This window comes from Heloderma suspectum, chromosome 3 (genome assembly GCF_057233095.1).
Source record: "Heloderma suspectum isolate Gila_16-S chromosome 3, 16-S_ref, whole genome shotgun sequence".
NCBI classification, from domain to species: domain Eukaryota; kingdom Metazoa; phylum Chordata; class Lepidosauria; order Squamata; family Helodermatidae; genus Heloderma; species Heloderma suspectum.
In genome coordinates this window covers 221,853,878-221,878,911 of record NC_139460.1, presented here as the reverse complement: position 1 = coordinate 221,878,911, position 25,034 = coordinate 221,853,878, and the positions used below count along the sequence as shown (strand labels likewise).

Below are 25,034 nucleotides of genomic sequence, written 5' to 3'. Positions count from 1 at the left end.
GATACATACCAGGCTTATGCCATAAACAATTTATTGACAATAAATATATCCAATCATAATTAAGTATTTCTCACAGTACAGTATCTTTCATAGCATGTATACTGCATTTCAAAAAAGGGAAGAAAGTTGTTAGTCCAGTTCATTTGTAAAACACTTCATAGAAAAACAAGAAATATTTATCAGAAATACACCTACACACACACTTCCAAGACTACTGAATTGATTTTTTAAAAAATTAAAATATATTTAGAGAGTGAGGAAGAAAGCTGTCAACCTTGCATCAATTGCTTTTAAAAACAGGCTTAGGAATGATTATGGCATCTGCTTTTGTGGACTGTAGTCTGCAAAAGCTTATGCCATAATAAATGAGTTAAGTCTTTGAAGTGCCACAAGACTTGCTTTTCAAAAATGTAGCTTTTATTCAGCTATAACTAGCTTAATTTATTTGACAAAACAAATACAATACTTTTAAACCAAGAAGTCATTGCTTCAGTGAAGATTTCCAAGGATCAAACAGTTGATGCCAAATGAAAGAAAAAGCATGAATATGTATCTCTAAATCATATGATTTATATGATATGCGGCCATTCTAGCATTGGAGGCTTATATGCAGTTATTACTTAATAGGTTATAATTACGTGTTGTATCCAATGTTAGTCTAACTTAAGTCCCGTTCATTTCAATGGGTCTACTCTAAACAAGACATTGGAAACAACCCTATCTTCTGAACTAGTTTGCTGAAAACTGTCCTACAAACATGAAACTGCACTTGATGTTTGATTACTTTAGCACTTACTGTAGTCTTAAAACATGGGAGATATCTTAACTATATGCCCCACAAAATGTGTGGAGCATTATGACTGCTGATGAACAATACTATGGCACGATCAATGGCCAAAAGACTGCCAGTTTAAAGCTCAAAGACAGAAGTATTTGACATGCATCTACAGCAAGAATGTCTATCTGAGTCTAATACACAAAGCAAATCAGTCCTAGAATGATTTAGAAGTGTATTTAAATGGGACTTGCATAATTTACTGCTTGACAATGTTTCATATGTTTAAACACCTTGCCCTGTATCAACGTTTCCCCTACTTGGTTATGCAATGAAGACCATACTATGATATGCATGTTACTAAAATGAGAGTAGATTGAGGTCATAAACTGAATGATAGCTTCAATAAAGACTCACAAAAGGAAAAACTGAACTGTAAACAGACAACTTAAGCACGCAGCTTACAAATAAGTTATCCAGTATAAAAGAAGCTTATCCATAATACATGCCATATTTTACTTAACAGAAAAGTACAACAGGGATGAAATTTCTTAATGCATAAGTAGCTGTAGGATTCCTTCATTTTGCAGATTTTTGTTCATAACAAAGGTTTCAATTGATGTGAAACCTTTCAACTTTCAAAGGTTTCAACTGAAATGCACATGTGCATTATTTCTCCTATGGGACTGCTTTTAAAATGATATGCATTAGTCTTAGATCAGGGGTGTTGAACCTTAGGCCTGTGGGCCAAATCTGGCCTTCGTGGATTCCCCAGGTAGCCCCACCCACTCTTCTGACCCCACCCCTTTTTCCAAACCACCAACCGTTTGGTAGTTTTCCAGTGTTTGCATGTTTCTCCCGCATTCTAAAAGGTTGAAATAGCTCTCCTAAGGCTAAGTTATTGGCAGAAAGAGCTTCCAGCTAAAATATGCTGGCATTTTTGGTGTTTGGGCCCTTTCCCTTTTCCCTTTGGTTCCAACAACCACTGGAATGTGCCCCCCAAAACTCCCCAAAACTTAAGGGAGAATTTAGAAATAACATTCTTCAAATGCTGTTGTAAGGCACCCCAAATTCTAATTTAGCATACTTTAAATCTGAAGCTAAGTTTCAGAAGGTATTTGAATATTTTCATTCTAACCTGCATACTATATAACCATGATATCCTCTTAGTTTGTATATTTGTTCTTTATTGTTTCCAGCTATTTCTCTTAAAAGCATGATTTTCAAGTAACAACTCTTGGTAAAAAATAATTTCTTCAAACGTTTTTAGCAATGTTGTATCCAAGACAGTTCACCAACTAAACCTAATCCAGTTTCAAGGAATGGTTCATAGGACTAAAAAAGCTAGAGAGAGAGAAAAATCCAAAAGATGGATTAAAGTGATATCACTGTCTTTGATATTATTTTGAATACTAAATTCCTGCTTAAATGCACAATAGTTATCCTAACAAAATATATCCAGTCTCCTCATACCATGCCCCAAAATGGATTTTAAAGGGGAAAACAAGATTCAGCAGAAATAATGTAAAAGTACTTTTACAATGTGCAGTATCTGCTGCTCTCCTCAGCAGCTGAATACTTTATTCTCTTAGGCCCTACACTCAATCCAGTGATCCCTTGTCTTCCCTATTAGTGGTACAAAAGACAATCAGAATAACAAAAAGCCCAACCTGGAATCGCTTTTGCCCAAATGGTCAATTCACCACTACTCTTTTTACAGCCACAGAAGGCAACCATTTACTTACTCAGCAAAACTACTGAAGCTGAAAAAATGGCTACATCAAGGAACCGATCAAGTGCTACCACTGCTGCACAAATTTTGTGGTAGATCTCTGATGTGCTCTACAGAGAGGAATAATTTATTTAAATGATATGACTAAAAGTGACCCCCATGTTTTAACAGAGGGATATCTGAAAGTCACTTAGAATCTAAGATTTCTGTACATAGCAGGCTGTTTTTAAAAATGAGTATGTCAGCAAAGCAGCCACTGTGATCCAACTTTGAGACTATTCATATTAGATAACTGGCATCACTATGGAGTAAATTATATGCTGAAGAACATATGCTTACTCCTAGATAATTCTTGATTCTAAAAAAATAGTTATTTTTCAGAAACAGAGCAAATCTAGAAGTTTGCCTGGATGTTTTGGATGTTCTATATGTCTTTTAACAGGCTCGTAGTTTTGGTGGATTTTTTGAATTGCAAAAACAAATTTAAGAGGTTTCTAAATTATAGTATGCCAACACTACGTCTTCCTAATCAGTAGCAAAATCCTCAAAAGGTATATTGTATCAAATGCTTGCACACATATCAGTGTCTATAATGGCTTCTCTACTGCGCCCTCTTTACAATCGATTAACCCTAGTAGCATTTTTTGGCATAGCGCATACTTCAGCAAAGTTGCAATTTTGAAGGTAGTCTTTAAAGTGGGTTTTCAGGCTTGTGTACAAAGAAACTGTCTCCCCTGAGTGTGGAAACGGCAGCAGCTTCTCGTTGAGCAGTATCTGAATCTTGTACTCTTCCTCAGGAGATCTGGCTTGATCACAGTGATAAAGCACAAACAACAAGTTTGAGGCATAAGGGACAATGCGACCGCTACGAAACTTTCGATGCAGGTGCCTGTGGTAGTTGTGAGCTTTAAGAGGCTCCTCCTCTTTGAAGTAGCCCATCAGAGCAAGGAGTGGTTGAAGAGTCTCTGCATGTCCAAACTGGAGAATCACAGGTGAAGAAATAGGCTTTGAACTAGAATGTTATAAAGCCAAGAGAGAAAGGATTAGTCAAGTGAGCCTAGGCTGTAAGATATAACTATATACAGTTACTAGAATGTAGTCAAGTTTGCTATTGTAAAAGATCTGTTTCTCTTTTGGTGGTCTGAAGACTAGGATTAGCATTTAACAAAGCAGGAAAAAAGCATCAATGGATCAGTTAAATATTTTCATGTAATCAGTTATTCAAAGCATTGGTTTGTTTTATTTAAAGAACAGTAACACACTTGCCACAATTTAAAAAAAAAAATTAGAAGACTGCAAAGTCCAATCTCTCCTAGATACATTACAGAGTTTCTTCCCAATTCATAAGGAGACTCCTCTCCCCACAGTACATGCAATGAACTGTGACGGCCCTAATGCCCAGACATGTGTCACCTGTGTTACTATGATGACAGTTTGGCTATTTTTGCTCATGCACACACCGCATTACTGGTCCTGGTCTGTATTTACAGCCAGCAGGAGACTGTGTGGCTTACTGAAGGGGTGGGGGGGAAGGAGAAGAAAGCAGTTTTCCAAAGAGCAGGGCAGAGGATGAGTGACTCCGAATTCCTCTTGGGATGGAGAGGAAAGGGCCCTTACTGCTACCATTACCATGACAGGAATCCATAGTGAAATTTAAAGAAGGGTAGGTTGGCATTGCTGACATCATTCATCCTGTTGATCAGGCACACAGCCATGGCTTCATCTTGGATTCTTCTCTCTCCTTTACATGCCCTTTCTTCCTGTACAACACTGCAAAAATTCACCTGTTCTTTCTCTGTCCCTTTGGCTAAAACTCTGGTTCATCTGCTATCCGACTACTACAGCCTTCTTCTCTCTGGCCTTCCTCTTTCACACCTTAGTGTTCTCCTCCCTATCCAACAATCCATGCCAAAATGATTCCCATCTCCTGTCAATCTGCTGAAGTGATGTCCATCATCCGTACCCTTTGTGGGTTTTCCATCCTTTTCCGTAACCAGCAGAAACTTCTTGTCCTTACTTTAAAAGCTTCTGTGGCCTTGCTTCACCTTGGCCTTTATTACTGATTATATTCCTGAGCATGACCTCCACTCCTCCAACTCTACCATCCTCAGCATGACTCCCCCCATTCTTCCTTTCTATGTATCCAACTGCCTCCCTGAACATGCATGTGATGCCATCTCTTCCAATTCTTTTAAATTCATCCTCAAAGTCCAGTTTTGCTGTGTATTCTCTCTCCAGATACTGGCCTTTTGTTGTCTCCTGTCAAGAAAGCACCATCAAAGCAGCTCAAGCTTTACAACAATCCACTTGTAAAGTATGGAAACAGTAGTGAGAGCAGTTGGATAAACCACATCACTAATCATCACTCTTACCCTTAGAAAGCCAGGTTGTAATCTAGATCAAGCAATTTCTGGTTTGTTTAGTAACTTGTTCCAGTGGGAGGAACCAAATGGGACAAAATGGACTGCATGCACCAATACACAACTCCTGAAGAAGCACCAATACACAGTTCATACACAGTAAGCCAAGGTTCTTGAGTACCATTATTTTGGTAGAAAGGCAGGGTATACATCAAAATCAATCAAGGAAGAAACTAATGTGATATATTTTGCAACAGATCACACTGTGGAGTACCGTGACTAGAATTTATTTTAACATTAGACAGGACAGATAGCTGAATAAAGCTCATTGTTGGAATTCAAAACTTCAGGTCTTCACCACAATTAAATGAAAAATTATGAAATACTCAGTATTTGCAGCGGCTACTGACAAATATACAAAGGCCAAGCAGGTAAGGCTAAGGTATGGACTGTTCACACTGAATGGTAAGCCAGGACTCTGATAAACCCGAGCTTACTGTCTATGATTTGGGCGTTAGCACATGCAGCCCATTCGCTCCACCCACTAGTACAAGTGGCTAAACAACCCAGAAAGGGCTTGTTTTCCATGTTCTCTGAACAGGGTATCCTGGCTTGTTGCTCCTGAAGAAGCCAGTTTGTAAAATAAGAGACAACCCCTGGTTTACAAATCCCGAATCAGCAGTTATGCTAGGTAGCCAGAGAAGCCAAGTGGGGTGTGCCCCCAGAATCCTGGCTCACCATTCTGTGTGAGCATGGTCATAGTTTAAAATTAACAGAAGAAACCTTTTGGTCCTTCAAGTTAATCTGCAACATCAAAAAGGCAATAAAATGCAGCTACTTGTTTGACCATTCTCATTGGAGCATAAAGCTTTAAAGTACCTCTACACCAGGAAATGAAATCTGAAGCTATAAAAATACCCTTCTTCCCACAAAACTCGTATGGATCAGTAACTGGTTAAAGAACAGAAAGCAGAGAGCAGGAATGAATGGCAAATTCTCCTAATGGAGGGATGAAGACAGTGAGGTCTCACAGAGATTTGTATTGGGATCAGTGCTTTTCAACTTGTTCATAAATGGTCTGGAATTAGGAGTGAGCAGTAAGTTTGCTGATGACATCAAAACATTTAGGGTGGTTAAAACAAAAAGGGATTGTGAGGAGCTCCATAAAGATCTCTTCAAACTGGAGAGAAATGACAAATGAGGTTCAATCTAAGCAAGTGTAAAGTAATGCATGTGGGGGCAAAAAATCCCAACATCAAGTATACGCTAGTGGGATTTGAACTAGCAGTGACTGACCAAGAAAAAAGATCTTCGGGTTGTGATGGACAGCTCAATGAAATTGTCAACCCAGTGTGTTGCTGCTGTGAAAATGGCAAATTTTATGTTAGGCATAATTGGGAAAGGAATCGAAAATAAAACTGCCAAGATAATGCTCCTCTTATACAAACCCATGGCGCGACCACATTTAAAATACTGTGTACTGCTCTGGCCACCACACCTAAAAAAGGAAACTGTAGACTTGGAAAAAGTACAGAAAAGGGCAACTAAAATGATCAAGGAGCTGGAAAAACTTCCCTATGATGAAAGGTTACAACATTTGGGATGTTTAGTTTAGAGAAGAGGCAAGTAAGGGAAGACATGATAGAGGTGTACAAAATTATGCATGGTGTGGAGAAAATGGATAGGGAGACAGTTTTTTCCCTCTCTCATAATACTACAACCCAGGAACCATGCTTCATCCCAGGACGCTGCTTGGTGGGAGATTCAGGACAAAAAAAACAAAGTACTTCTTCATACAGCACATAGTTAAACTATGAAATTCACTTCCACAAAATGTAGTGATGGCCACACTTTAGATGGCTTTAAAAGAGGACTGGACAAATTCCTGGAGGATAAGGCTATCAGTGGCTACTAGTCCTGATGGCTATATGCTACCTTCAGTATCAGAGGCAGTGAGCCTATGTACACCAGTTGCTGGGAAACATGGGTGGGAGGGTGCTGTTGCACTCATGTCTTGCTTGTGGGTTTCGCGTGGGCAGCTGGCTGGCCACTGTGCGAACAGAATGCTGGACTAGATGGACCTTGGTCTGATCCAGCACCGCTCTTCTTATGTAAAACCTGACTGATGTAAGGCATTTGGGGTGGGTTAGGGTATTTTAGAAAATGTTTTTATTGTAGAATTTTATTGTTTTAAACTGTTTTATTATATGTTGTACATCGCCCAGAGTGGCTGGGTGACCAGCCAGATGGGCGATTAATAACTTTAATATATAAAATAAAATGTAAGAAAATAAATTGGGGTGGTTTGTTTTTTTTTTACTACGAAAACCAGCATTAGGGAATTTAGCCTTTGGTGAAGATGTACGTATCAGTTCTAGGCCTCCTTCACCAAAGTCATCCCACCACCTCTACTATGTTGCTAACATTTTTTTAAATCCTTGTCATAAGGAGCTCTCCTACAGCATTTAGGAAGTACTAGGTTATTGACCAGTCATATGCAGCATAGTGACAATCTAGGTATCTGTTACATAAAATGTATTACTCATGTAAAAGAAATGAAACTTGAAGCAATATGCTAGCATGTGTTCTCAAACAAATAATCAGAAACCTATCAAAGCCATTCCAAAACAGAGATTTCTGGCAACACCTCAAATCTGAAAACACGAATTGCTTTCTATTTAGTAAACTGTCAGTAAAAGAAATCTGTGTTCTTTCCACTTATTTAGGCAAAAGGTGATATTTGGCAATCCCTTTCTTCTGTACAATGCCAACATAAAAGCCTCACCCACAAATGAAGGCAGAGTTTGATTGGCTTTCAAAGAAGGCGTTTCTCTTGAACATGAACTCAGGAATACCTTAACATAGAACTAAACATTATTGGTTATGCAACAGAACACACTCATGTACATACAAGCATGTTATGCCAAAGGTATCTCAGAAACCAAGCAATCATGAATTTAAATGTTGAGCTTTAGGTTTTATTTCATTCTTGTCTTTAACCACTTACCTGGTCACAACTAGTGACCAGGAATTCGACACAGGCGAGTATATGAAATTCCCTCCAGGTGAGTAGTGGGTGCGCTGGCAAAGGTGGTATAGGACAATCTGTCCCTCCTTTGCCAGCCAAGTAAAGCTCCTTCCTCCATGCCCAATACAGAAGCTGTTCAGGCTGGTAAAGCAGGGATATTGCTCCTGCTTCGTCAGTCTGAGTGGGCACAGAGGAAGGGTGTCACCTCCTCTGAGCCTAATACAGAAGCTGATCTTGCTGGCAAGAAGGGATACTGTCCCTGCTGTGCAAACCCAATCAGTTTCTATGCTAGATGCACAGGAGGCAAAGAAATTTTGGCATATTAGTGAAGTGGGTTGGTAAGGGAGGCGGGGAGCGACCTATGCCTCATCTACCAGCCCACCTTCATTTTTTTTTACTCAATATTTTTATTGAGTTTTTGATTACATGTTTAGAATATCAGCAATGACTATATAGAAAATATTACACCTTTTCAACTTAGCAAAACACACTGAAATACTTAAACTTTTTCCAAGAGCAATGCCATCCTTGCAGTTATCAGAATATACTTGCAAACCCAGTGACTTTCACTGCGGAACTGTCAGCTGACAATGTTGAAATATAGCTTGTGTTTTTCTTTCTCTGTTGCTTTAAGAACAGCATGTGCGTAAGTTTTTTTTCCATCATCATCAGGGCAGCAGGTGGTAAACAGGGCAGCCTGAGCCCAATGTGGGAATTTAGTGTTGAGCTTTTGGTGCCAGTTCTGCTGCTTCTGCTGCTATTGCCTTACCATTTCAAAAATAAGAAAGATGAGTGTGCCAATCTTGCTCTCATCTTGTGGTTCTTGGAAAAGGCACGTTTGGTGCTAATTTCTGCCTAGTTTCTGTTCTCCTACACAATGCTGTTCTGGAGTGGAAAGCTACAAGAAGGACAACTTAGCCTACAAATCCTATACATACTTACCAAAGAGTAAGCATAACTGAACTTAGTGGGACTTGGATTACTGTAGTGTCCGAACACTGTTTCTAGAAGGGCAGTGGGGATTGCAGCAAGAACTGGAAGCAGGTCTCTATACTGGGGTAGCCAGTAGGGAAACATTCAGATGGTTCCAGTGTTCTTTCATCTAACTGAATAGACTCCTATGGAAAATGTTCACAATACTGGCCTGTCTGAAAATATTCTGACTTTTCCTTCCATTCACAATACTTTAAAAATACATGACTAATGATGGAAAAAAATGTATCTGTCTAATTTTGTCAGTGAACATCCTTATCTCAGTTGAAGAGGTGAAGAGAAACTATAGCCGTTGGCTCAGATATAACACTAAACTTGATTTAGGCAGTGGGAACAGCTTGTGGGATTGCAGACTTTCTCCACTCTTGCACACAAATTCTCCTCCCTTGGAGAAAGTTTAAGAGACAAAACTTGAAACAAACTGTACTATAGCTTGCTAGGAAGACCAACAACTGCTCAACAGCCATGGGTGTGCCTTTGTAACCATAAATGGTATCCACAGTATAGGTGCAATGCTTCAGTTTGAGGGACTTTGAAATACTAATTGGGTGTGTTCAGGAACAGAGGCTGTGGCAATACTTCCAGCTGAGACTAAACAGAGCAGAAAATAAAGGAACTTGTTTTTCAGCCTGAGCTTGACATTTCAAATGTCACTGCAGGTGGACAGGTTATTCTTTTCTAGAGATTAAACTGTGATATAACCCTTTAGAAAGTCTTTATTTCCTATGCTGCATAATCAGAAGCAGCATTAAACATTCCATAAAAGCAGTCTAAACAAGGTTAATCCCTGAACACATGAAAATTAATACATAAGCATACCTCCCCTATACTGGCTAACAATATAAACAGTCTTCTGGTATAAAATGGTGTTCTCTCCCAGACACTGGAGAATTCCCCCACCACAGACACCCCACCCCTGACCCCAACTGGCACCATCATATCCACTGGATGTATCCACCATTATATCCACTCCCTAAGTTATAAGGCATCTCAACCTTATCCAATTATAATTCTATATGCCAAGTCTCAAGCACAGTTGCCATTTTGCATAACAAGCCTGTCCAAAATTGTCCACATCGATGGCTGCATGGGAAAAAAAATAGCTTCAAATCCAGCGCCCCCACGCCCCAGTGGCATTTCATGTGAGGGCAGTAGATTAATTGCTTCAACAATTCTAACTTTCAGCATACCATGACACACTTTTGAGAAAAGGGTAAACCTTGTTTTTACATTAAGCACTCAAATGTCCTTATGAATAAATACATTATGACTCTACAGAGCTTTGATTGACAGGGCAACCAGATGCAAATGAGGAAAGGGGTTCTAGTTGTGTGGTAGAAGGAATTTTAGGTGGTTAAACATCTCTTACCAATGCATGACATGCTATACTTGCTGAAATTCCTTCTTCTGCAGCACAACTATTAGATACAGAAGTCCCATTTTCCTTAGCTATAGAATTTAGCAGGCATTAACCTAAGAACATGACATGCATAAATTAAAATTCTAGAAAGAAAGAGGAAACAAGTGAAGAAGTTAGGAGTAAGAAAAAGATGGTTTTGAGAAACAATTGTGTGGTTTAGTCAAATGTCTGGAGATCTGTTTGGCAAGTTAAACAAGGCTATATCAGTAAGAAACAAGATCCTTGTTCATAAGCTGAAGTTCAAAGGTTTCAAAGAAGTCATGACCTCAGTGTTACACATACTAATATAATGGTGTTCACCAAGAGGTTCACGGAACTCATTTTGGAATGCATGCTTCGGACTGCAAGCTAGGTCAGCTTCATATTATATAATAGTTAATAGCACCCTGAATTGGGAAATACCTAGAGAGGGATACTCCTCAGAAGTTTATGAAAGATAATTTTGGGCTGAATTTAATTTTAACAGCATTTAAGACTTCCCATGATCTTGCAGTGTTATTCTTCTTAGCACTATTTCATGTTGTGGGAAATCTGTGTCAAAGGGAAACAATTTTGATTAAGTGATCCATCATACACAGACACTGTGCTTTAACAGAAATTTGCAGATTGATCAAACTGATTAAAATTTTGAAATATTCAATTGGCTTAATATTCTGAATTAGCTATGCGCATACATTTTTATATCAGCTCTGCCTACCTTATCTCATCTAGCTGCAGCTTTAATTTGGGTTTAACAGTCAGAAGTTAATATAAGCTTGACTCCAGGTTATCACATACAGCAAGTCATTTAAATTCCCTGTATCTCATCCTGTCATCTGTAGAAGGCAAGAATTACTCCACACTCTGCTCACTAGGATAACAAATGCTTAGCATTTCTTTAGAAACAGCTGGGAGGCGAAAGAGGCAATAAGGCACTTGTGTTAGCTGAGGAATATTCCAAGCATATACTAACATCTTGTGTCTATACTGCCATCAACTGTGCGGAGATGGAACACCGCTGCTTCACAGAGCTCCTCATTAAGACCAAACTAAACATGTCATGGGAGATTCATAATCACCACTTTCCAAATTTCTTTTTGTTTTGTTTTTAAACACTAGCTTAGTGGTTAAGACGCTGAACTGCAGACTGGAAGGTCAGCAGTTCAAGACCTGAGTGCTGCGTGACGGAGTGAGCTCCCGTCTTCAGTCCCAGCTCCTGCCAACCTAGCAGTTCGAAAGCAAGAAATTGCAAGTAGATAAATAGGTACTGCCTCGGCGGGAAAGGTAACAGCGTTCCGTGCACCTCGGTGTTCAGTCATGCTGGCCACATGACCACGGAAGCGTCTTCGGACAGCGCTGGCTCTTCGGCTTAGAAACGGGGATGAGCACCGCACCCTAGAGTCGGACACGACTGGTTGGGGACACCTTTACCTTTTAGAAGCCCCATATCACTGCTATGAAGATCAGGAAAGTGGCACCATGGAGGAGTAATCCTCTCCCATAATGCTCCTATTAGCTCTGTGGCAAAAATGAAGGTATTGTATAGCTATCTGCATGTTAATACTAGCATCAAGGAGGAATTTGTATCTGGAAACGGGGGGGGGGGGGGGGCGCTTGTAAGATACTTCCTGTGTCACTTCCTCAATCTTCACAACAGCCATATGTGGCTAATATTTGGAATTTACCAAGAAATTCTCCAGGAGATCCTGATCACCGATCTCTCAAAACTTGTCTTGTTTGCCCCTTAATCACTTTCAGTATTACTCAGAGGCTCAATGCAAACGTAACATTCATAACCATAGTTACATGACTGGAAGCATGCTACAAGGTTTCTTCTCTCATGTACAAATTCCCTCCTCCCTTCCACGGCTTTCTTTAACCATATGTACTATTATATCTGCATTGGTGTCAACTAAATTCCCCACCAACCAAGATTTGATATAGTCCAATCTGATTCTTGACCAGTGAAGCTATGGATGATCAATTCTGTGTTCTTATGGACGGCTATTTTTCAGTGCACATGCCCTGGAGCCAGAAATGTACTGGCCACACACCCTGTCTGGTATGGTCCTGTAACAATCTGTACTGCTAGCTGTAAGGGCTTCACTGTTGCAGGAACACAAATGGTTGGGGACAGCCAAAGCCTTATATATAAAACCTAGAAGAGAGATGTAATCTTAAATTGTGGAATATTTTACAGCCTCTGAGAATGATTGCACCCAAGTGAAATGGTGAGTAAAATTTATACTAGAATGATTAACATTTGATAGTGCTATAGTGGGCCAGATAAACTGAAGGCAAAAAATGATCATTATATAGTACAGGAGTGGGCAATCTTATTGCCTCTGAGAGCTGCATGTGGCACGGAGCGTGGCCTGGGCTGGGCTAGCAGTGGATGCAGCCAGGGCTGGCGTCCCCTGTGTCTCCCCGCCCCCACCATGCCACAGGCTTTCCTCATTCACACACACACACACACACACTCACTCACTCACTGACTGACTGGCAGGAGTGGCATACAGGGAGGGGAGAGGAGGGTTAACCCTCTCTGCATTCCATCCTCTCCATCATGATCACCCTCCCCACAGCTCACCAGACAGCTGAGCAGCAAGCTTAAATTTAGCACCAGCAGGGGAAAATTCACCAGCAGTGGCTCAGGCACTCATGCGGGCAACACTGAAGGCCTCTGAGGGCCACAGGTAGCCTGCAAATTGCCCACATATGCTACAGTAATAGCAAGAATCAGTGCCCCTGTAGAGCTATGCTGATTTAAGAGGTCTGTGATGTGAGATACATTTGGTGGAAGACTGGCCCCAAATATTAGGATCACCGGGGCAGGTTTTGCTCCCATCCCAATAGCATCCACATGCACCATTTATTTACCTCTATATAAAAATAAGTGAATAGCTGCCATTCATTCCTATATGGAAAAGCAAAACACTACAAAATTGTGGTGGGGCTAAAACCTGCCTATTACCTTGACTGGTCTGTCTTCTACCAACAGGGATTTCATGGGGATGAAAAAGATCTCTCTGTGCAGAGCACACTGAGTATTTAAGGGGGCCAAAGCAATACCTAGCTTCTCTCCACATATACCTAGTCTATTGCAACAATGGATATTTTGCTAGCTATATAATAAAACTGAAAGCTAAATATATCCTGCTGCATTCCACATTCAACCACTGATTTTTCCCTATGTGTACACAAGTGAACAGACATTAGAATTCTACACACGTTTTGTGTTACAATAATTCTCTCAAGGATTTAGTGTGACAAATTCTTGAGAGGAGAGTCATTATTATAGAATTGTATACCTGCTAAGTGATTATGAAATTAAAAATGAAAGCTAATTTTTAAAATGCTTTTTATAACTCCATTTGAAGTATTAAAGTTATTCTCAAGTACTTATAACCTACATCCTCTATACTCAAACATGGCGAGTAAAAAAAGATATTTGTTTTACTGACTATGTTTTATTCTTTTAAAACCACTTTTTAAATCCAGGACTAAACTTCAACTGAAGTGGGCTATTTGGAGTGTTAAATTATAAGGAGGTAAAACTAAGTTCCAACAGAGTTCCTTCATGAAATAGTGCACAGAACATTTTAGAACTATGACAAATAATGTTTGAGCGGGGTATGCAAGGCATTTGATACTCATCAATGTGAATACTGATTAATTGCTTCAATAGCAAAACATGCACGTAGAATTTCCATTGAGACCAATATATTTACTAGTATCCAAGGCTAAAGACAACCAAGCTACTGTGTAAAGATGACCCTTTTTGAAACCCTATCAAGGTTTACTCAATATACAAAAATGCTTACAAATATTGACTGAGCCATCTGAATACTATCAGGCTTGGGATCACAAAACAAAATTCCAGAACAGAATGTATGTTAACCACCCCCATCTCCTTTACCTTTTACTCTCTGTGACGGCTTGGTCCAAATGTTTGAAGATATCCTGGAAAAGAATGCAGCTGGAACGACTGTTGATATCATATCCATATGCTCTCTTCCAGTATTGCTTCAGGTCATTCAGATATTCAAGTATCTAGAATCACACATTATTTCAGATTCAGTAAAATTTAAGATAAGATAGGAAACTCCAACACACATTATGTACCTGAGAAAATGAATTCCTTAACCTTCTTCTCCCCCTTCATCTTCCCAGCCCCACTATAATCACCAGGAAAGGTTTTGGTGGAGACCTACCCTTGTATATCTCGGATGCTGACTTTCAGACACAAAAGCAGGGGCAGCAAATTTAAGTCAATGAAGTCAGTTCACATGATCGAATTAAGCCACCATGGAATAAACTATGATGGCTTGTTCTAATTGACAGCGCATGATGGCCACCATTTCCCTAATTACCCACCTGGGCACAGCTTGTCATGGCATCTGAACCTCGGCAGCATGGCTTGCTTCAAGGGGAAACAATCCTCAAATAACCCATGGTTATTTGAGTGAAGTCCAGTGTGGTATAGTGGTTAGAGAGTTGGACTAGGACTTGGGAGACCCTTGTTCTAGTCACCACTTGGCCATGAAGCTCACTGGGTGACTCTCAGCCTAACCAACCTTACAGGGTTGTTGTGAGGATAAAATGGAGAGGAGGAGGATGATCATGTATGCTGCCGCGGGGTCCTTGAAGGAAAGGCAGGATACAAATATAACAATCAAATCCTGTTTTCCTGTGCAGGAGTTAAGTCAGTGAACACTGCTGGCCCTAAAGATATTGAGAAATTCAAAGTATGGCTATTGTTAAAGTAGCTGCAACCTTGGGGTTGGATCCAGGTTTATCCTGGATTACCTGCACTAGCAGAAGTGGACTTCTTCACCCCTCCTTCCCATGGTAGCCCCTCTAGCCCCCTGCAAGTGCTACACAGAGAGTCAGAAGGTCCTGCTGAATGAGGTGAACTGTAGTTTGCCCCAGAATTGGACAAAGGGCCCTCCAAGACTCCTTCCTCTCAGGGAAGGCAGATTCTGGAGCCTATGCTAGAAATGTAACCTTGCTTAGAAACAGGAGATTATAAATAGTCATTATTTATGTAGCTGTTACCTTACGTGTCTGCATGCAGATGCTGAAGGTAACAGACTGGATGGTTGGTCAGAGTAGGAGAGGATATCTAATGACAGTAGAAACCCTCTACCCTTGCCAAAAAACCCGCAATAATACAGGGATATCAAATGACATCCTCCCCCACAAAAGAAACATGGCAGACAATAGTCAGGGTCTCCCTCAACCAAGCAGCCTGGCACCTTCTTCCCCATGGGTTAGCACAAGCAGTGCAGTGAGTGATTCAGGGATTAAAGCTGAGCATGCTCTCTCATTCACTCCTTCACTCCAAATTTGTTACCAGAGGTTTGTTTGGGCTTCAGAGGAAGTGTATCCTATGATGCATTCCTCTTGAGCTCAATCTAGCATTCCTAGGATGTTTTGGAGTTGAAAGGCTCCTCTCTGTCTCAAAACAATCACAATGGTCAAGCTGGTTGGGGATGATGGGAGTTGTACTCCAACAGAACTAGAGGGAACCAGGTTGGGGAAGGATGCCCTATGAACTTCCTAGAGGCAGCTGGCTGATCACTGGTGATGGCAGAAGGCTGGATTAGACTGACATTTGTTTGATGTCAGTTTTAGTTACTTTAACTGGGCAGTTTTAGTTACTTCAGCTGTCATGACTCCTCAAAATATAGGTTGAAGACAATTATCTCAAATTACCTTACACTGACTTAACATGTGGCAACATTGCAAGAAGCTAAGCAGTGCAAAAGGGGGATAAAAGTGACAGTGACTCTAATATGTAGCACCAAAGTGTTCATTCAGGAGTTTCCAGAGGTGAGTTTTTTCACAGCAGTAAAGGCTCTGGGTTTAATTCTTTCACCACAAAGTCTAAGTTAGTGAAAAATATGGCATTCCTTTTAAATACTTCAAGTAATTTCTTGATATCAGAACATGACTACATATTAGCTATATTTCAGATTGCTCTTCATGTGCACATAACTACAAGCCAGCGCAAAATTTAAAGGCACTTATGCCCTACTAATATCAATGGAACGTAAACATACTTAAGAGGATGCTAGACTGCCTGAGGAACTATGGACGGAGGTCCGTAACACTGTTCAGGAGGCAGCAACTCAATCCATCCCAAAGAAAAAGAAATGCGAGAAAGCAAAGTGGCTGTCTGATGAGGCTTTACAAGTAGCTGAGGAAAGAAGGGAAGCGAAAAGCAAGGGAGAAAGGGGAAGATATATCCAACTGAATGCAGAGTTCCAGAGAACAGCAAGGAGAGACAAGAAGGCCTTCTTAAATGAACAATGCAAAGAAATCGAGGAAAACAACAGAATGGGAAAGACTAGACATCTTTTCAAGAAAATCGGAGATATCAAGGGAACGTTTTGTGCAAAAACGGGCATGATAAAAGACAAAGAAGGCAGGGACCTAACAGAAGCAGATGAGATTAAGAAGAGGTGGAAAGAATACACAGAAGAACTACACAGGAAAGATCTGAATGTCCCTGATAGCCATGATAGTGCGGTCACTGAACTTGAGCCAGACATCCTAGAGAGTGAAGTCAAGTGGGCCTTAGGAAGCATTAGTAACAATAAAGCTAGCGGAGATGACAGTATTCCAGCTGAGCTATTTAAAATCCTAAAAGATGATGCTGTTAAAGTGCTGCACTCAATATGCCAACACTTTTGGAACACCCAACAGTGGCCACAAGACTGGAAAAGATCAGTTTACATTCCAATTCCAAAGAAGGGCAATGCCAAAGAGTGTTCAAACTACCGTACAATTGCGCTCATTTCACATGCCAGCAAGGCTATGCTCAAAATCCTACAAGCTAGGCTTCAGCAGTATGCGAACCGAGAACTACCGGAAGTACAAGCGGGGTTTCGAAGAGGCAGAGGAACTAGAGATCAAATCGCCAACATTGGCTAGATCATGGAGAAAGCAAGAGAATTCTAGGAAAACATCTATTTCTGGTTCACTGACTATGCTAAAGCCTTTGATTGTGTGGATCACAACAAACTGTGGCAAATTCTTAAAGAGATGGGAGTACCAGACCACCTTACCTGTCTCCTGAGAAACCTGTACAAGGGTCAAGAGGCAACAGTAAGAACCACACATAGAACAACCAATTGGTTCCAAATTGGGAAAGGAGTATGACAAGGCTGTATACTGTCGCCCTGCTTATTTAACTTATATGCAGAGTACATCATGAGAAACGCAGGGTTGGATGAATCACATGTTGGAATTAAGATTGCCGGGAGAATTATCAGCAACCTCAGATATGCAGATGATACCACCCTAATGGCACAAAGCGAAGCGGAAGTAAAAAGCCTCTTGTTGAGTTTGAAAGTGGAGAGTGCAAAAGCTGGTTTGAAACTCAACATTAAAAAAGCTAAGATCATGGCATCTGGCCCCATCACTTCCTGGCATATAGAAGGGGAAGAAATGGAAGCAGTGACAGATTTTATTTTCTTGGGCTCCAAGATCACTGCAGACGGTGACTGTAGCCATGAAATTAAAAGACGCTTGCTCCTTGGGAGGAAAGCTATGGCAAACCTAAGCAGCATAGTAAGAAGCAGAGACATCACCTTGCCGACAAAGGTCCGTCTAATCAAAGCTATGGTTTTCCCAGTAGTAATGTATGGCTGTGAGAGCTGGACTATAAGGAAGGCTGAGCGCCGAAGAATTGATGCTTTCAAACTGTGGTTTTGGAGAAGACTCTTACGAGTCCCCTGGACTGCAAGCAGGTCAAATCCGTCCATCCTAAAGGAAATCAACCCTGACTGCTCATTGGAAGGACAGATACTGAAGCTGAAGCTCAAATATTTTGGCCACCTAATGCGAAGAGAAAACTCTCTGGAAAAGACCCTGATGCTGGGAAAGACTGAAGGCAAAAGGAGAAGGGGACGGCAGAGGATGAGATGGCTAGATAGCATCATCGATGCAATGAATATGGACTTGAGCACACTCCGGGAGAGAGCGCAGGACAGAAAAGCCTGGCATGCTATGGTCCATGGGGTCACGAAGAGTCGGACACGACTGAACGACTGAACTACAACAGACTGCAACTTGAATATCCCACATCACTCTGTAAAACCAGGTTTCACCTGCAATTCTAGGTAATGTTGTGCTTTTTCAGAGCTAAACAAGTTACAGACACATACACTGCACTTACCTTAGCATCCTCCTTACTGAAGAGTGTGCACCAGGGGATGGAGATGTTTTTTATAGCTAGCCCAAATGAGCACGTGAAAAATGCCACCTGAACCAAATCTGTAGTAAAGACAAACAATGGTTGACAAATGATACACTGACAGTAAATCAAGTCAGATACCACAATTCACCAGATGAAATACTGAGAGAGAGAGAGAGAGAGAGAGCGCGAGCTAGAGAGAGTGATGAGACAACACACAAGGACCATCTCAACTGTGTGCAAAACACATCTTTACAAAGCTACGTAAACTATGTAGATGCAGAACAAATGAGATACAGTCTGAGTACAAGATCCTGCATACAGAGGGGCTATGTGGAAGAACATACAGAACCAGAAAGTAAGTAAACTCCTCTCCCAACATACTTGAAATTCCACAGGTGGATGTGCAGTACTACACACAGCCCACTGCTTTATCTATAGTCTTCTGCATCCACAATTTACTGCCAGAAGTCCATACATCTATACCTAATTTGCTCAAAACTGAGCAAAAAGAGATGGGAAGTGAAGCCAAGTTTTTAATATAACTTTAACTAGGTTTTTGACAAATGGTATAAACATGGTACAGGTGGATATTAAACATTTGCAATGAACTTATTTGATTAGTATAAGCAAATGTTCAGTCTTGTTCAATAATTTGTTCTTCATTAAAACTGCAAGCTGTATGAATAAATTCAAGTCCTGTTTTTAAGGTCACAAGCTGAAACTTAATACGGTAGCCTTTCTGTATTGCAAGGAACATCTTTATATACACAGTACAAACCACAGCATGCACACTATGTCTGGGTTCGGATGATCGGGGACAGGGGGAGAAGCCATCGTGGCTTCTTCCCCCCGCCTCTGGGCATGCTGCATAAGTGCTGGTTGTTTACATAATTACTTGCGCTGCAGCGTGGGTTGGCTTGTTGCACGAACCTGAAGTGCAGTAGGGGTTGTAGGGTGGGTAGGAAGCAACCCTTGCCACGTGCCAGCTTAACACAATACACCAACTCACACTGTAGCACAGATAATTATGTAAACAATGGACATGCGCAGGGGCGGGGGAAGAAACCACGATGGCTTCTCTTCCCCCTGCGATCATCTGAACACCCCCTATGTTTGAATAAACTCAGACAGTAAACTCTACCTACTCTTGTTTCAATCACTCTTAATCCTTTTTATGATTAACCTAAAAGCAGTTGCTGAATGCATATTTCAGCTGAAGGACATTTTAGGTCAATGCACAAAAAAAAAAAAAAAATACAGAGCTCACTGTTCTTATAGTTAGCTCAAATGGTCAAGTGAAAGGGACACTAGAACCCAAGCTGTAATGAAGGCAAGTAAAAAAAACCCCACACTGTCAAACAGCAACAGAATTAACAATTTGTTACATTTCTTAAAGAGATACATTTTGATAAATAGAAGTATAGACGTTTCAATACTAGGACATAAGGAATTAACTTTCCCTACTGCATTTATACCTGCATCCCTCAGAGCTCCTCTCCCTGGATGAGCTGCCCAGCAATTATGGCTGTTCCAGCTCAAAATCTCATGCCTAATGAGTTCAATAAAGCGACAGGGAGAATCAGGGCTTGGTTCTGCTTTGGACTGAGCTTCTGAAGAACTTGCATCAGTGTACATCCCTTTTACCCATCACAAAATAACATAAGGCATATTTGTTTGCATTGACTTTGGGGAACATACAGTGATGCTGCAATAAAGATATAGCACATACCTTTTAGTCTGTTGTCAAATGTCCATCCATGGCTTCCCTGATGATACAAGTATGAGTGAGGTACCAATCTCCTTGTTAGAGCACAGGGAATCAAGTTTTGAATGGCGATAGGCTCATAACCTCTTCAGTTGTGAGTTACCGGGAGAAAACAAAATGGCCACCACCTAAAATGTTTTTTCCCATTTATCCGTGGGTTCCTTGATGATAGAGGTATGAGTGTGGTACCAATCTTCTTGTTAGAGCATTGGGAATCAAGTGCTGAATTAAAACAAAATAGCCACTGCCTGAATCTGTTTTTCTCATTTATCTTGTTAACCATTGCTCCTACGAGAAAATTAACTATTACCAAAGTTGTTCCTCATAACGTTTTCCACAAAAAAAAATCTTTATTGTGGACGCTTGGGAATCAGCTTGTCAGATGACCCCGGCTGCCCCCGCTTTTGTGTTGGCCCTCCGCTCAGCAATAGGCCCACCCGTGGCCTCAGTACCAGAAGGGAGAGTGTTCCCTTTGGTTCCTACTCACTCAGACCTCCTGGTCTCATAAGCACAGGGAATCCTGGTCTCATAAGCACATTGGCCGTCCCTCCCCTTCCATATATAGCCCCATCCGGCCCCCTTCCTATTTCTCTATGATCCACTTCCCATTTGGGTGCTCTGGGCTCCATGTCAGTGGTCCTGGGTCCTCCAATCTCTAAAAGCCACTTCTGGGTTCTTCCCCTGTCACTTCCTGCCTCTCTGGCATGTCCTCCCAGGCAGCCTCTGGTGAGTGCTCCTGGGTCTGTCTGCCTCCAGGGGGTCTAGGCAGGAGAGGCAGCAACTTGGAGGCTTTACAGTTATTACTAATATTTTTCTAGGTGTAACACTCTCCCTGCAAATTAAATGTCCATTTTCTCTCTGCTAGTTGGTATAACACTTAATGACAACGCTAGGAATTGCTTTTTCCTTGCTAATCCGGAACTGACTCGAATTGTAAATGAAACAGAAAAAATGATTGGGAGGAGTACTTCAGAACAAAAAAAAATCATTAAGTTTCCCTTAAAGTTCAACAACATCAGGATTCCAACGTATTGAAACTTAAGGAAGCCTTACAAACTTCGACAAACCCTTTTCAATGTAAAAGTGAAGAGCTTATTCACATTCTCCCTCAATGTATGTTCCCCAAAGTAGTGCAGGTTTCCTTGGACCATGTGGCAGAAGTTGGTAAAGAACTGTTAGAGAATTTCCTGCAGCAGTGAGTGCAGACCAATAACATAAACTGAGCCTATCACCATTCAAACCTTGATTCCCCATGCTCTTAACCAGAAGCTTGGTACCTCATTCATACTTGTATCATCACGGAACTCATGGGCCCCAAGTTTTGAACATTTGAATGCAGACTCTTTCCATTAGAAAGTATGTTCTTCTCAGTATAGTCTGATAAAGTTTGCCTATGGCCTAATGTTTCACGAGGGACTGACCATAACCCAGAGCATTCCTTTAGGTGAGACCAAGGATTTGTGAATACCCAGGAGATATATCTGATTCAAAAAACAAAACAGCAATATCCCTACCTTCATGCGTAACTACAAACTGTTTTTCAAAACCTGCCCCACCCTGAGCTTCAAGAGCAATTTCCTATGCAGCCCCCATAACTGCTGTTTGGTGGAGTGGGGATAGCAGACATCTGGTTGGGCACGGTGATCTAGCTGTGCATTCTTCTGGATTATAACTATATAAACAGAAACTAATGTGACTATTTTGTAAGGGTTGTAACTCTGTGGATTTTTAACTGCTTGCTCATCCTACAGAGGTTCTTGAAATGGCATTGAGCCCAATATTTGTGGCACACAGTGATGTAAACCTTATTAAAAGGAAATGCAGACAATGGCCCATGGCAAGTAAATTGTTAGTTTCTAGCTACTGAGCTTGCTACTAGTGGATGTTTTGCTGGTAGTGGATGTTTTGTAGTTAACAAGCATTGTAGCAGTTAAATGTTTGTGTACACCATTACCTGAAAATTGCATGAAAGAGTTGGCAGGTTATTTCCTTTCTGCGTTCCACACTTCACCATACAAAGCTTTTCCAGCCATCTTCTATAGAGTGTGGCTCAACGGAATACGACTGTCTGCTCTCTCCAGGCTACCACATAAGCATGAATTAAGTTTAAGTTTTCACTCTGGGTAGCAAAAGTGCACACTGTGCGAGTCATAGTCCATTCAATTGCTATATTTTGGCAAAAAACAGGTAAATATTACATGTTTTCTGATCAAGTTCAATATATGTTAACCTTCTAAACGTGCTTAACATTTAATGCTTATTTGCTCTTCATAATAACTGAAAACAGGCAGCAGTTTACAGGCAAGCTTATAAGAGTTCAAAAGGAGAATATTACCTGCATTTAGGTCACTCACTGGTAGACACAAAGTATTTGCAATTTTCTCCACTATCTTCTTCATCTCAACACCTTCCTTGAAAGCATCCACCTCATGCAGAGCTGTATTATTATCTTCTACACCTCTTACAAATTTTTCACAATTATCAAAAAATCTCATCAGTTCGTCATTGATTTCAAAGGTTTCTATCATTGTGGCTGAAAATGAAAGGTATGAGACTAGTTAATCCCGTACACCATGTACAAACTTCCTGTATTCATCCTGTACTGAATAGTTTAAAAGCCAGGTGATAGGAAAGGCTAATATACTAAGATGTATTAGCCTTGCTTGTAAGCTGTCTATATGGTAGAGAGTTTTAAACATTCAATTGCAGTAGGTTTTTCTTTTTTAAAGAAGCCTGGCTTAAAATAAAATACAAATTCAATAAAAGCAAATATGCACAATATCTTTAGAGTGAATTAATGATGTTCCAGCAAACACTGAATTAAAGGCGGCTGCTGTTCCAAGTAAAGAACTACCGGGGTGAGGACCTACCTTTTGAGGTCAAAGCATTTTACATATTGTATTTATTGCTTTCTTCCTACAGAGTTTCTCAGAAAGGTTCCGAAAATCTTTTTCTAGGTGACGTAAACTGCCTTGCTTTAAGTTAATCTGCCCTGAAGATTATAACAATTTAGGAAATGCATTTTTACTTTTTCTGCCATGTTTCAGTGTAAGGCCCACCAACAAATAAAGAAAAACCTTGCCAATATCATATACATTCAAGAAAAAAGATGTCAATATAAGGATAGACCGAAAGAGACTTCAGCATATATAGATGGTGATTGGTCTCTTAAATTCAGACATAACTATAATTGGTTGTTTGAAGTATTTTGTGATCAGTGAATAATGATCTTCAGCTTTTGATCATTGGCAGAAGTAAACTGAACGTAATTGTTTAGATAATAAATACTGTGATTGAGTTAGCTATGTAATTAGTAATGACTGAAGTGCCTATTAATTTTCTCAGTTTGAATTTGCCTGTTCTGATCAGGCCCATTCGCTGGGAGGGACAACTGACACGCGTGGAGAGGGCCACATCAACGTTGACCAACAGTAGACTCGAGCTCACGGGTGGACAACCTTTCCTCTGTCGAGGGGTGGGCCACATTCCCTGGAGGGTAATCTGTGGGGTGGGGCGGGGAGAATGTCGGCAGTGGACAGGGCCAAAGCCAGTAGTGGATAGGGGGAGAAGTGTCCGAGTCACCCCTTTTCTCTCCCTCTCTCTTCCCTCCCATGCCAGGGGCAGACTTCTCTTGCCAGAGGTCTTAAGTTACTGCAAGCAGTGGACTGCTGACATTAGTCCGAGGGCCGCGGATTGCCCACTCCTGTTCTAGCTGAAAAGAGAAAGGAAGGGGGCTTCTCAGCGGAATATTCAGCCTCCGGAGCCTCTTACACTGCTTGTCTATTTAGAGGCACATTCAATGGGGCTTAACTCCCAGGTAAGTGGGTACTGAGCTGCAGGCAACATCAGTCTTTAAAGCAGGGGTGGGCAACTTGTGGCCCTCCGGATGTTTCGGCCTACAACCCCCCTCACCACTGGCTATGCTGGCCGGGGCTCATGGGAGTTGTAGCACTCTAGATATGTTGGTCGACAAGTTCCTCACCCCTGCTTTAAAAATCCCGGGCCTTTTGTTTTAAATTCAACAACATCCACAAGGAAGGGCGCAGGAGCGGCTCACCATTCCTTTCGGCCGTGGGCTGCCGCCCGTACAGCGCCTGCCGGAGCCCGCGGCGGAAGGCGACGCTGCTGTCCACGCACCGGCTCTTGGAGCTGCTCACGAAGGCGAAGCGGCGCCTGGGGCCCAGGAGGCTGGGGAAGCGGGCGGCGAGGCGCCCGGCCAGCATCTCCATGTCGCGGCGCCCGGCGGAGGCCAGCTTGCCGTCCATGTCCGGCTGGAGCCACATGTCCCAGCGCGCCAAGCGCTCGGCAGCCGGGCAGGGCGGGCCGCTGCCGTTGCGGCTCCTCCGGAGGACGAGGCTGTGGAAGCGGCCCAGCTTCTCGATCTGCTTGCGGGTCGGGAAGCGAGTGCCGTGGCGGACGACGGCGCTGAGCTGCAGCGGGGCGCAGGTGGCCGGCGGCAGCGGGAAGCCCGGCTGGGGCGGCCCCAGCGAGAGCGGGTCCTGCAGGAGGTGCGGGTGCAGCTCCTCGTAGCGGGATTTGGTGCCGAAATACGGGCGCAGCTGTTCCGCCGCCTCGGCGTCCCCCTCGGCGGGCCCCTCCGCCAAGAGGAAAAGCAGCAGCAGCAAGGGGCGATCGCAGCGGCGGCGGCGCGACATGGCTGGGCTGAAACGACGCGGCTGCGCTAAGCGCGGCGCCGGGGCAGCGAGCCGCAAGTCTCCACTGGGGCCAAACACGGCGCCGCCGCCGCCTCACACGCTCTTCCCCACTCCTCTCTCC

At 41.9% G+C, this 25,034-nt stretch overlaps 1 protein-coding gene across 1 annotated transcript; it reads right to left on the bottom strand.

The window, feature by feature from the left end:
• MINPP1 (multiple inositol-polyphosphate phosphatase 1) lies at positions 1–25,034 on the bottom strand. Its single transcript, XM_084845733.1, has 5 exons — positions 24,316–25,034; positions 22,594–22,791; positions 18,473–18,570; positions 14,207–14,340; positions 1–3,519 (listed from the first exon to the last, which is right to left on the bottom strand). Exons 1-5 carry the CDS (start codon positions 24,911–24,913, stop codon positions 3,123–3,125), a joined length of 1,425 nt encoding a protein of 474 aa, XP_084701859.1. The 5' UTR covers positions 24,914–25,034; the 3' UTR covers positions 1–3,122.